This window comes from Pipistrellus kuhlii, unplaced genomic scaffold (genome assembly GCF_014108245.1).
Source record: "Pipistrellus kuhlii isolate mPipKuh1 unplaced genomic scaffold, mPipKuh1.p scaffold_m20_p_12, whole genome shotgun sequence".
Classification (NCBI taxonomy): domain Eukaryota; kingdom Metazoa; phylum Chordata; class Mammalia; order Chiroptera; family Vespertilionidae; genus Pipistrellus; species Pipistrellus kuhlii.
This window is the reverse complement of record NW_023425427.1, coordinates 26,421,890-26,435,667: the sequence shown is the minus strand read 5'-3', so window position 1 is coordinate 26,435,667 and position 13,778 is coordinate 26,421,890. Positions and strand designations below refer to the sequence as shown.

At 46.0% G+C, this 13,778-nt stretch overlaps 1 protein-coding gene across 7 annotated transcripts in view; it reads left to right on the top strand.

The window, feature by feature from the left end:
* The first annotated feature begins 736 nt into the window (after nt 1-736).
* The window catches only part of PCSK5 (proprotein convertase subtilisin/kexin type 5), a 394,890-nt gene continuing 381,848 nt past the window's right edge, over nt 737-13,778 (top strand). For 5 of the 7 annotated variants that reach the window (XR_004987160.2, XM_036433765.2, XM_036433766.2 and 2 more), the window contains exon 1: nt 742-1,472. Coding sequence is in view for 6 of the 7 variants with exons in the window: in XM_036433765.2 (XP_036289658.1) it covers nt 1,278-1,472 (195 nt within the window). In the remaining variant the exon portion in view is untranslated. Of the gene's footprint in view, nt 1,473-13,778 lie in introns of all 7 variants that reach the window. The other 2 variants (XM_036433764.2, XM_036433763.2) reach the window with 1 other exon arrangement.

Sequence of the window (13,778 nt, the reverse complement as noted above, 5' to 3'; positions counted from 1 at the left end):
TGAATGGAAGGAATGAATGAAGTTATTCCATTGGCCCTACATTTCCATCCACTTCATACTAAATATTCATAGAAACATCTTTCCTCAGTTCCTTAGCTGTAACTCTGCTCTCCCCGCGCGGTGTTGCCTAGAATCTGATGCACAGATTTTGAAAGTCAGCAGGCAGCACACTTGGCTTTGGCCGCACCATGGTTGGCTTTTGCAAGAGTAGACGGGCATACGTGCTGTGTGGTAGCTTCTCCTGGGAGCAGAGTGTGTAACATACACAGTTGCTGAAAAGCACGAAGAATTAACGAAGTGAAAATCTAGGGCTATTTGTTGGTAATTGACATGCAAGGGACCTCCTTACGTGCTTAGTTGTTTCAGGTTCAGAGCGAGGATGAATTGTCGGGGCGCTTGACTCGAACCAAAATCTTGTAAATCTTAGTCTTTGGGGGAAGTGGCAGTAAAATTAATACAAATGGAGGAGGGAGGAGAGAAAATGGGGCTAAAAGCAAGAGGTCTCCACCAGAGCTCTCCTCCCAGCCTTTTGGAAAGTCTCCCTTTTACTGCCCCGACCCTGGAGGTTACAGCCTAGCAAACCCGGCGGCGCTAGGACCTGGTAGGCGTCTGGCTGTGGCCGCTGTCGGGCGGGCGGGCGGGCGGGCGGAGGAGGGAGAGGAGGGGCTGTGGAGGGGGGGGGGGGGATGTGGGGAAAGGAGGGGTGTTCAGGGGGGCGGGGGGAGTCATTTATGCAGAGCAGGCGCTGCTGCTGCCATTGCCGCTCACTCTCCCCGCGCGCTGTTTGCAGCCGGAGGGAGCGCAGGGAGCAAAGCTAGCAGCGAGCGCGCGGAGCCCGGGCCAGCAGAGGGGGCACCCGGCCGGCCGCTGCCTGCACCGCCGCCTCCGCCGAGCTTGGGGGCCCCGCGAGGAGGAGCGAGGGCGAGTCGAAGAGTCCGGGGAACCCGAGCCCAGCGAGACCCAACTGCGGGAGGGCGCCCGTCCGGCTCCACTGCCTCCAGCGCGCAAACCGGAGAGAGCCCCCCGCCGATCGCCCCGCGGGAGGCAGAGCGGGGAGCGCAGGTCCCCGCAGCCCCAGGGATGGTCTAGCCGCAGGCTCGGGGCTCGCTACTCTGCTCCCTCCTGCTGGGGCTCGCCGCCTCCCGCCGCCGATCTCCCGGGGCTGCGAGCCGGGGCGGCCCAGGCCGGAGGAGAAGTTAGTTGTGCGCGCGCCGCGGAGTGCGCCGGAGCGAGCGAGCGAGCGAGCGAGAGAGGGGAAGGCTGCGGAGCTCGGGGCCATGGGCTGGGGGGGCCGCTGCGGCTGCTGCCCGGGGCGGCTGGACCTGCTGTGCGTGCTGGCGCTGCTCGCAGGCTGCCTGCTCCCCGTGTGCCGGACGCGCGTCTATACCAACCACTGGGCGGTCAAGATCGCCGGCGGCTTCCCAGAGGCCAACCGCATCGCCAGCAAGTACGGCTTCATCAACGTGGGACAGGTAACGGCCCCGGCCGGCCCGGCCCTGGGTCCTGGGCCCTGGAGCGGCCCGGGAGAGGGGGGGATTCCTCTTTGGCAGCACGCTTCTCGTCCCCTCCTCTCAGCCCCCCTTCCCCCTCTTCCAGATGTGCTCCTGCAGCTGTTCTAACTCTTGAGCTATGCTCTCTCTGTGTCTCTCTCTTTCTCTCCCACCCTCGGTTTTTTGCACACATTTATACACTCACTCGCCAAAGTTGCTGGGGTTTGCGTTTTGTTTACTAGTTTCTTGCAAGCCACGAGGGTCTCTGGGAAAAATCATGAATGTCCATACAGCTCCCGTGGTGGTCCTGACCCTACCGGACCTGTTAACCTGCAAAGTCGGGGAGCACTAGGAGCCCCAGCTCTATTTTTTTTTTTTTGGGGGGGGGTGGGAGATTAGGGGGAAAGGTTGGTGCCGGCTCCTTGTGGTTTCCTCCGGAGTTGGAGGGAGGCGGGGAAGACGGAACCTTTCCTACTAGGACCAGAATTTAGCCCAGAAAGAAGTTTCCTCTTTTTGAGCCTAAGGGATGCTGGCGCTGGAGGAGCAGGAGGCGCTGGAGGCGCAGGGAGTGGAGCTGGAAGAGAGGACTGGGATGGAGGGAGGGAAAGGGGGCTGGGCCCGGGGTGAGCGCAGATTTGGGGGCAGCCCTCCCCGCTTGTTGGCCTCTTGCGCGGGATCTACTTGTGGGCTCCCGGAGAGGGGTGTCGGAAGGGGAGGTGGGAGACCTCCGAGACCCGCTGACCGGATTCTGCGAGCTTTCCCCGGGAGGGATGTGCGGAGCCGGGAGGTGGCGCGGGGGGAGAGTTGGGCGGGCAGCGGGGCGCGGGGTTTTTTATGGGGTACCTCTCAGGGGCTTTCCGTAGAGCTGCCCAGCTGGGGGGGACAATTAATTGAATGGTGTATGGGGATGATTGTTGGCTCAACAGATTTGGAGGGACCTGCTGACTAAATGGTCTTGGCTTCCTCTACCTCTTTCTTGGCAAGAAATGGGATGGAGAGGGCGGTGTCAGCGGGTCCCAGAAAGTGTCTCGCCCCACCCCCAATCGCTTCCCCGGGACTGGTCAGAGGAAAAGGAGGCCCTGGCGAGACCCTGGGGAGACACGGCTGAGATTGGGAGGCCAGAGTGGCGGGGCACCCTCATAGGAGACAGCTTCTGGGACTGCTTGGGGCATGCACGCGCCCTGCAAGCCCTGCCAGGGGGAAGCGAGAACAGGCCAGCTGATGCCGCCAAAGCAGCAGAGTGCAGGCGGTTTCTGATGCCTCTGAGCTCCACATCCAGGAATGTGAGCCCTGGAGCCCTGGGACTGGGAAGTCAGGGCTGCTGTCCTGCATCTAGAAAGAACTAGGGAGCGCTTGGGGGGCTCGGAGCAGTGGGAGCACAGGTCTTACACTTGCTGGTCCAGAAGGAGGACTCCTTCTAGAGAAGCCAGTCTTGTGGAGGACTGAGACCAGGGCTAGGGGCATAGCCTGTATTCACCCCCTTCCCTCCCTGACCGAGATACACACCTGGAAGGAAGTAAGGGAAGACAGCCAGAGTGTGTCATCTTCAGGAGAATTCAATTCAAATGACTTGTTAGGACTCTTTTGCCATTGGTAGAAAACACTGAGCCTGCTCCAGTCTTTTTTATATGAGCTTAAAGTTAGGTGCTGCTTGGGACTGGGGGTGTAACTGGGAAGGCTCACACTGAAAGAGTAGCTATGCTGACCTTTCTGGGTTCAGCTAACATGGAGCATCTTCCACATGCCAGGCACGTTTGGAAGAATAAGTTCTTGAACATACACTTTCCTCATTGGCCTTGTAAAACTGCTTTCCTAATCTAAACCAAACGACCATTATTTCCATGTGGATTTTACTCCACATGGAGCAGAGAGGAAACCAAGACTGGAGAAGTGGACACGTTCAGGGTCACCCAGCTATGGTTCAGACCTAGGTCTCTGTGATCCAGGCCTGTTCCTGCTTGAATCCTGCCTTCTAGAGACTCCCTCCACCCCATGGAGGGAAGGAGGAAGAAAGCAAAAGCCCTGTCTCCCTGAATTCTGATTTAGTGTTCACAAACATCTAGTCTTAATTCAGACACACCTGGACTTCTTGAGTCTAAGAAGCTTCCTGACTTGCAAGGACCAAAAGACCTGTATGTATTGGAACTCTATGTTAGATTGCAGAACCTGGCAGGCAGAGCAGCTCTCGTCCCCAAACCCGCTTTTGAACAAGCACATATTGCAGTGTCCTGTGAGGGCCTGGCTTTTTTTTTTTCAAAGAGTCTTCTACCATATCTTTTCACTTAAAAAGTAATACTAAGAAAGTTTACATATGCATCACGCAAAACACTATTTATGGTGCTTTTACAAGGCCAATGAGGAAATTTAGGGCTTAACAGAGGTTACTGAGGACCCCTTGAACTAAAGCCATGAGCAGCGTAAAAAGATCAGCTATGCTTACAGTGTAAAGCATTTTCTTTGTAGATCAAAGGAGTGTCATCCTATGCTAAGTCCTTGGGGTGGTAAATTGAGTTCACACCTGCAGTATCACCTCACTGTAAGGGCCAAATGTATTTCTTATCCATTCTTAACTGCTCTGACCTTTTAACACTTCAGACCTCGGTTTGGGTTTGTTATTCTTTCTTCCCATCAACAAACCAGCTGTGGTTCCGTTGAGGGCAGTAACTCATGTGCAAGGATCCTGGAATATTCTCCTGTTTTTTCCCCATTTGGGCTTGGGGTTCCTCCCCATGTGTCACAAATTGAACTGAGGCCTGTTATTTTTTCTGGAGTCCTGGGAGTATTTTTGAGGTCTTCAGTATAATGTGTTAGGTGAGTAAGGCAGTGAGTTTTCACCACAGTATAGGTGCAGTTTTGGCTATCAGAATGTCAGTGTGATGTTTTGTATAGCATCTCAGCATTTAAAAGCCACCAGAGATAAGTTTCTGGCCTGGAGATTTCTACAGAAAAGGATAGGCGTGCCCCTTGTGTTCATGAAAGATAGGATGTGCCGAGTAACACAAGAGTGAGCAGGCTAACAAACTGGCAAACAGAATACGCTTGACTTCCTGGAAGGAACAATAATGAGGGTGTTCCCCCCCCCCCCCCCCCCCCTTTTGGTTATAGAGACACATTATGTTTTTGGAAGGTTTTCAAAAACATCATGTTTATGTTTTGTGAATGGCATTGCCTTAAATTCTGAAGTGATACCATCATTAGTAGTAATAGTTGTCATGTCAGCATATATTGTATTTTGCTTGGTTTTAGTGTCAGCTGTAGAATGCCCTGCCTCTTCCCCTGTGAGTCCTGACCCCTAGCCCTCAGAGTATCTGGTATGATCAGCACCTGCTGGGCCAGCTGAGGGTAGGTGTGCCTGCCTGTTGGTCTGCATGGGGATGGAAAGGACTGCCTAAGCCCTCCCTCACTAATTGTGTGCTCTGACCCTTTCAGCTAACAATGTAGTGATTAGAGAACACACATGACCTAAAGGAATAAGAATTGACATCATGTTAATTATGAACCATTGGACTCAATCTACAAACCAGGAGGAATTAATTTCTGGTTGTTTGAACCCCTGGAGGAGGTCCCCCATGAAGGTTGTTTGCAATGTGTAGTAGCTGCATTTATCCTTCTGCAAATTGCCTCTACTCCTGGATTTCAAGCTGAGATTGCCAGGAGCAGAAACTCCTTGTAACTTACCTTGAGTAAGGTTCCAGAAGGATAAAGCCAGATTCAAGCAATACTGAGGAAGATTTTCACCTGGAGTTCCCACTGAAAGTATAGACTTGGAAACTCCAATGATATCACATGCAAGGTCTTTGAGAGCAGGCAAGTCATTGAACTTAATGGAGCTCCTATTCATCTGTAAAATGATAAGTCTCTAGATAATAGATTGAGTTGACTATGCATTGCCCAGCAAATCCTTAGGCTTGCAAATGAAAGTTTTGTTGAATCTGAATGGGCAATAAGTGAGATTCCAACTTTATTGAGATAGAAAGAAAGGAAGACATTTTTTTAAATGGGAGATGCAAAAATGTGGAGATCAGAAAAGCTAAGTCAGAGCTAGAGCTTTGTAAACAGGGGAAATGGTTTTCCATATCAACTAACAACTTAAACTAGTTTTCTGTTGGATTCTAAATCATTCCAGCTGGTTTCCCATGGCAGTGCCTTCCTCTCAGCTGGATCCGTTAAATATTAAAGGATAAACTTGCTGGGGATGGAAGAAAGGGAAGAAAAATATTGGAAAGGTTGGTTATTATATAAAGCATCTTCCTTGTACTATACTTACATGTGTGTTTTGTTGAATCCCGAAGATAGTTTGCATGAGGAAAGTTAGAAGCTGCCTTTCCAAATCAGTAGGAAGATCCTTGCTCAGAGACGCCCTGAAGGGCTCCCCCTCTGCTGATTAATGTTGACCTGTGAGTTTGTGGGATGATTGAAACAGTGGAGAGTGAGTTCTGGGTGCACATGGATGTCATTGGAAACAGGGGACATGGCTTGTCTGCTGGGTCCTATGGGAACGGGCTGTTAAATCCCTAGCATTTTGTAAGGAGAAAAGTGAGTTAATGTGGGAGTCTCAGGTTGATCCCTGGGTGATCCATCTGGCTTTGCACCGGGCAGCTCTTCATGCCCATGAACCTTGGCCCTGACCTCTGCTGGCCTCTCTCACAGGCATAGTTCTCATGCGTAGGGGAACCTTTCATGAGACAAAACAGTGCAGAGTGCTTGGCCTGATGATGGCAGGTCTGTTGCATTAACCTCAGAGGCTAGGAATGGCTTGTATGTGGCCATGGGGATTTTCGGGGTCTATTTGAAATGAAAAATGGCATTTTTTGTGAGCCCCAAGGCAGCTGAATTTGCCTTATTGCTATCTTTCATGAGCTTGTATCCAGAGGTCCTAACCTTAAAGGTCAGCCAGAGAAGCAGGGTAGTGTGCTGGGAAAGGGTCCAGGGATGTCTGGCTCTTTGGTGAAGGGAGGGAGTCCTGACCCAGAAACCTCCCCTGGGTAGGGAGGGGTATTTGTGTTGTCTGTTCAAGTTATGTGAAGTAGTGTCTGGGTTTACCCAAGGCTGAAGCATCTCCAGGCATCTCTCTGCTCTGGGACTTGATTACTTGGCTAATTCAGGTTGGACTCATTGACAAAGAAGCTGACTTTGGCTTTCTGAATGATAAAAACGAAGGCTTGTAGACATTCATGCATGCTAGAGGATATATATGCATATATGTGTGTATGTGTCTATAGATGTAAATCTGCAAATTTTTATTTTTATCCAAGTTAAATTTGCATATACTTTAGGGTGAAATTACTTTGGAAGCAGCATTTCCAAATCAGTAGGAAGATCCTTGCTCAGAGATGCCCTCTTCAGGCCTCCCCCTCTACTGATTAATTTTGAACTGTGAGTTTGTGGGATGATTGAAAGGTTGATAAACAGTGAAGAGTGAGTTCTGGGTGCATATGGAAGGCATTGGAAACAGAGGATATGGCTCATCTGATGGGTTTACTAGTTTAACATTCTCACTAGTTTCAATAGGTTACATCGCTATATCTAAGTGTACTAAGAAGGAACAATCATTGCCAATAAACTCTGCAGTTCGGGTTAATCCTGGGAGGTGAATGAGGCCAGAAAGGAAACAAGACAAACCTTAGTACAGATCAGATTATACTAGTATAAGTCCATACATGCATGCCTAGGTTAGGGAGTTTCAACATTATTATGTAGGATAAAGAGTTCTATTAAAGGTCCCTGAAAAGGAGGCAGCAACCTATTGATTCATCACACATGGGAGACCACCATGTACCATTATAAGATACTCTGCTCTCAAGGAGCTGAGACATTTTTACCCATAAGTGTTGTTCAGCAAGAGAAATGGAGTTGTAGGCAGTAGAGTATGGTTCAGCCCTGCCTGGGCTTGTCCATTGTTAGCAGTGTGTATAATGAGCTAGTGGAGGCAAAGAGGCTATTGTGTTGGTAAAGATTATTGGTGATGAGCAAGAAGCTCTGACAGTGGAGGTGAAATAGATTTGGAAGCTCTTGTAGAGATGGATTCACTATGGCTCGGTCACTGAGTGGAAGTGGAACATGGAAAGGAAGGTGAAGATAACTGCAGAGTTTACAGCCATGGGACCAGGAGAATGGAGGACTCATTTGCAGAATTAGAACAGTCGGTGGGAGCATAGGTTCTGCCTTAATGGAGTTGGTAGGTAGAATGGCATACACATAGAAATGTCCATTAGGCCGAAACCGGTTTGGCTCAGTGGATAGAGCGTCAGCCTGTGGACTGAAGGGTTCTGGGTTCGATTCTGGCCAAGAGCTTGTGCCTGGGTTGCGGGCACGTCCCCAGTAGGGGGTGTGCAGGAGGCAGCTGATTGATGATTCTCTCCCATCAGTGTTTCTACCTCTCTATTCCTCTCTCTTCCTCTCTGTGGAAAAATCAATAAAATATATTAAAAAGAAAAGAAAAGAAATGTCCATTAGGCAGAATAGAATTTAGGATGGGAACAAGGTAAAGGCTGGCACTCATCCTCAGTATCAGTGAAGCTGTGGAGGCGCATAGGATTGGGAAGGGATGAAGCGGGAAGAGAGAAGAGGGCTGAGGATAGAACCTAACGCCATGCCACTCAGGGGAAGATACAGTCAGAAAGCTGCAGGAAGCACGGGTACCTGTTTATAGGGTGTACCATAGTGAGAACTGCTGTGGACTCCAGAGAGATGAGAACTGAAACCTGGCTGAAAGATTTTGTGACGAGGCAGTTACCAGTGCTCTGAGTGCCAATGCTTGATTGAACAAGTGGGAGTTGGGGTCAAAGGGCAGAGGGATTGAGTACAAAAGTTATCATTGTACATCTGCCACCCACCTCTGTTCTCTCCCTTCATCTCTTTCTCATCAATGTATTGGGGTAGTTGGGATCACTGGTCTAGAACCAGTCCTAATAATGCTACTTCCTAGTCAGGGACCCTGGGCAAGTGGCTGAAGCTCTCTGTGCCTCTGTTTCTTCATGCTTGAAAAAGATCAAATAGCATTCCCTGATGGACTTGTTGTGAGGATTACTTCAAAGTAGTTAAATAGTACCTGGCACCTACTATACACTCAATAAATCTCAGTTATTATATCTTGGTGTTTTGTGTTTTTTTTAACCAAGTTATAATCAGTTTTTACATACTGTTTTCATCCTGCTGTTTTCACTTAACATTTTATTGTGAGCCTTTTCCCAATGTTACTAAATAATTTTAGACAAATTTTAACAGCTGTACAAATGAAAACACCATACTATGTTATAATTGGTCTGACCAATTATATTGTCACATAATATTTATTGTGCCAGAGATAGTCCTGATTTACGCCTGCCGGTGGTAAATCAGTTCACCTCCGTTGAGTATTTTTTACATCCCTTTCACTTTCAAACATGTCTGAATTTGGAAGAGAAATGATATGTATGGTCACTCTAATTGTGTGTGTGTGTGTGTGTGTGTGTGTGTGTGTGTGTGTAACTGCACACATGTCCGTCCATTACTTGTTGAGCTCCTCTGGAGTGCAGGGTGGTGTCTTATCCCTGTTGTATCCCCAGCATCTGGCACAGTGGGTGGCATAGGACAAGCACAGTGGGCACTGGGGTAGGAAGCCTGAAGGGTTTATGTAGGGAGGAACGGATTTGGAAAGGAGAGGAACACTGAGACTGAAGAGGAATGAAGTAGAGATTCAGGGGAGTACACGCTGGGGAGGATGGAAGGGAGCGTGCATGTAAAATGACCTGGATCTCAGTCACTCAGAGGGGAAGGCCATCTGCAGAGAGAGAGAGAGAGAGAGAGAGAGAGAGTGAACAGGGAGCTGGGTGAAACTGATACCTGGGTGTTCCAATGTTTTGGAAACTTTTTAGGGAATCCTGATAAGAATCAATGATCGATGACTAAGAATTGCCAAATAGAATGAGGTTATTTGATCTTAGTTATTGTTGAGTAACTAGTGGTTAAATGAAGGAGTGAAAAAAAAATGAACCAATCTGTATTAATTTGTGGTTTTGCTCTAATGCTCAGTAATTTCCAGTTAGAAAAGGATAGAACAGTTAGAATTTACCAGAGTGGAAGAGAAGGTAAAAAGATACTGTGGAAAGCTGGGAGTGGAAGTAGGGGAGAAGAATGGTTCTTGAATACAAGGGTTACCACCTTTGAAATGCTTGACCGTGGTGTCCAGGCTTTGATGAGGTCAAAACGAGAGAGGTGGACCAAAGCAATAGGGTGGGTGTAGGGGTTTGAAGTTCAAAATAAGATAGGAGGGCCAGTTTGGTAAGAGCGGTTGAAGTGGAAAGATGGGAGCCATCCCAGAAGATGTCCCCTCCCCCCCTCGTAAGCTCTAGGTTAATGCTATTCTCCATGATGATAAGGTGTGGATGTGCTGGTGGACTGACCAGATGGTGAACATGTGAAGGCCAGTGGGTAGATGGAGTTAAACTGTGAGGCTGGGAAGAATGGAAGGCTTATCAGTTTGGATAAGATGAAGATTCCAGGTGACTTGTGGCAGTATACACACTAAGCAGATAAACATGAAGTCTGCTCCACACTTCAATTCTCCTCAGATAATTTAGGTATTATCTCTCCTTTGCACATCTGCCCACTCTTATTTGCACTGCAGGCCCTGTATTAACTTAAGGGATAAAGAAAGACACCTGGGTGATTGCTTTCAACCCCCAAATGTGCCTTCCCATATTTGATTGACAACGGAAGATGGTGTTGAGCACTGAATACAGAGGGAGGGGTGTAAACAGAGAATATGAAACCAGAAATAATATTTAAGGATGGTTTTAAAATGGTATATGCCATGTCACACTTTATGTTTACTTCCCCCTTAAGTTGTCATGTAGCTTCTTTCAGTTATAATAATTAAACCTATAATTTATCCATATGTCACGTATTCTGCCCTTTACATACATCATTTTATATAGTAAAAGGAAGCTAAATCCTGAACCTGTCTTTTATGTTATTAGTTTTCTGCCTAATAGGAATAAAGATGTATTTTTTCAAGTGTGTTTTAAAATGTATTTATAGATGTCTCTCTATTATATACTATTTTTAGATTGCTCTACATAATAGACTGATTTTCTTGGCATTTGTATGTTAATCTGATTGTTAATTTAGGGCTAGCATCACAAAGGAAGCATTAAGTTTCTAGTTTAACCCTCTGTGCATTATCTCAGAGGTTATTTCTCTGGAATCACATTGTGGGTTCCATGCCAGCATTGAAACTCCTTAACTTTTATTAAAAGCACACATGCACACACAAACACACTCATACGCACACCACCTTGTGTCTCTACTAAGTACTATGGTCTGATATTTTTGTAGTAAGCACTGAAGGTCTGGTATTTTTCTCCTCGGTGAAGAAGCTCTTCCAGCTGTAAAAATAAGCCAGTTCCCTCCATATCGCTGTTCCCAGGGCTTATAACTTGTTTTAATTCGTTGAAAATTTTCAACCAAAATAAAACCGGGCAGTGCTCTGTAATCTGAATTCAGTGTGGAGAGGGGAGACAACCCCAGAGTCCTTAATCTCTAAGCAGATATCCATAAACTGTAAATTTAGAAGTATACTTTCTTACTTATCCCAGGCCTATTCTTTTTCTTTTTTTTCTTTCTTGTGTGTGTAGAGGATCTCATTCGTCAATTTAAAAGTTCTTCAAGAGAAAACTAAATTGTAGGCCAGTTACAATTTATTACAGCCTAGCTTCCAGCAAAACCTTTTCCTCTATTGTTTTGGTAACTCCAGGGCATCTTTCTATTGGGCTAGTGCCTATGAGCCAATTGACCAAATGCTACATTCTTTGACTCATCACTGGATGATGTCATTGCCGCTGGGCTGGTTGGATAATGCTGAAATGAAGCAGCAAATAGAATTCAAAAAACAGAATTCAACGGTGATAACAGTTGACTTGCATTCCCTTCTAGGTCCTGCCCAGCCACTAAGCTGCCATGTACTTAGAGCTAGCCACAGGTTTTCTCTGTCTTGAAAGATTAGTCTTATTCATTGTTTTATTTTTAAAGGAATTATTGAAGGATCCCCATCAAGAAAGTAAAAAAAAAAAAAAATCACAGGGTGGGAGAAAATATTTTAAAATCATATCTGGTGAGAGACTTGTATCCAGAATATATCAAGAATCCCTACACTTAGTAATAAAGAGACAACCCAATAAAGAATGAGCACAAAGGGTCTGAATAGACAGTTATCCAAAGAAGATATACAAATGGCCAATAAACGTATGAAAAGACGCTCAACATCATTAGTCAGCAGGGAAATGCAAATCAAAACCACAGTGAGATACAAGCTCACACTCGCTGGGCTTGCTATAATCGGAAAGACAGATCATGGCAGTATTGGCAAGGATGGAGCGAAATCGGAACCCTCCTACCTGTTGCCAGAAATGTAAAGTGGTGCAGCCATTCTGGAAAACCGTCCGGCAGTTCCTCAAAGAGCTAACATGTAACCCAGCAATTCTACTCTTAAGAGAAATGAAAGCATTTGTTCTGACTAAGACTTGTAGACAGAAGCTCATGGCAGCATTATTTGTAAGAGCCAAAAAGTGGAAACCACTCAAATGTCCATCAAGTGATGAATGGATAAACAAAATTTCCTATATCTGTGGAATAGAATATTACTGGGTGGTAAAAGTTACAACATGGATGAACCAGGTGAAAACACTATGCTAAGTGAAAGGAGCCAGTAACAAAAAGTCATGTATGTATAGTATGATTCCATTTACATGAAATGTCCAGAGTGGGCAAATCGAAGAGACAGGAAGTGGTATAGGGGTCCCCTAGGGCTGGAAAGGTGGGGGGAATGTGGAGAGACTGCTAATGGATATGCAGTTTCTATTTGGGGTGATGAAAATACTCTAACATTGATGGTGATGATTTTTGCACAACTCTGTGACTATACTAAAATCTTTGGAAAAGTACACGTTAAGTACCGTATTTTTCGGACCATAAGACGCACCAGTTTTTAGAGAAGGGAAATGAAGAAAAAAAGATTCTGAAACAAATAGTGTCCTAAAATATTTTATGTGCATTAAAACCCAACATCACAGTCATAAACACATGTAATCAACCCTGTAAAGTAAACAGCAGCATTTAGAACCATTTTAGAGCCAGGCAAGCACACACAGACCACACAGAGCCGGGCAAGTAAAAAAACTTTTTTTTTAAAGTATATGTGTAGGCTATATTTGGACCATAAGACGCAGGGACTTTTCCCCCCCACTTCTGGGGGGAAAAAAGTGCGTCTTATGGTCTGAAAAATACGGTAGGTGAAATGTATGATGTGTGATTTATTGCTCAATAAAGCTGTTAAAAGTAGTTATGGAGTCCCTATTGTTTATCAGCCATTCTAATAGGCACAGTACTATAATATTTGACTTTAATATGCTTATACTACTATGAGAGCTTATATTATTATGGGAGAAGTCAAATTATAAACTGGTAATGAAATGAATGAAATCATTTCAAATTACAAGTGTTGTTGGAAAACAAAATACATATGTTGAGTAAAAAGTGACTGAGGGTGGGAGAACTCCTTTAGATCAGCTGGTCAGGGGGTCATTGAGGAGGAAATTAGCAGAGGCCTGGATGTTCTGAAGGAGCCAACCACATGGAGGTGGGGTGGGGAGGTCCAGGCCGAGGAGAGAGCCAAGTGCAAAGGCCCCAGGGGAACAGAAAACCCATGGTCAAGTTAACACCGAAGAAGTGGTTGAGCTTGAAGTTGGAGACAATGATCTTAAAGTTTCATTTTAGTGGTCCCATCTCCCTTTCAGAGGCCACCAGCAGCTCCCATTTGCTTACTGTGTTTAAACAGATTCCTTCTTTGGGTTTTCAATGGCAACTATTCGTCCTGGAATACTTTTATCGTCTCTCCAGCTCTGTCCTTAACAAAGCCAGACTGAACTCCTCGTTGAGATATTATACTCAGTGTTTTCCCATTTCTGTGCCAATCTTTCCACCTGGAATATTCACTAACCTCTTGCACTTCTGGAAATTCTATCTCTTCTTGAAGGCACATCTCAATGTCACCTCTGTACCTTGCTCTGTAAGTATAGGTATAGGTGTAGGTAAAATACAGGTATAGTTAGCTCAAAATTCTCTTTAAGAATTTAGTAAAGTTTTTCTCCCCTCCCCTTCTTTTGGGGACTTATTGTTTCATAGCATGGTATCTTGCTCTAGATTAATAATAATTTAATATTGGTTGACTTCTAATGTATTTTATACAGTGTGTATGAAATGAAAAATAAATCTGAACATTAGAGAAGAAATACAAAAAATTCTACTAAT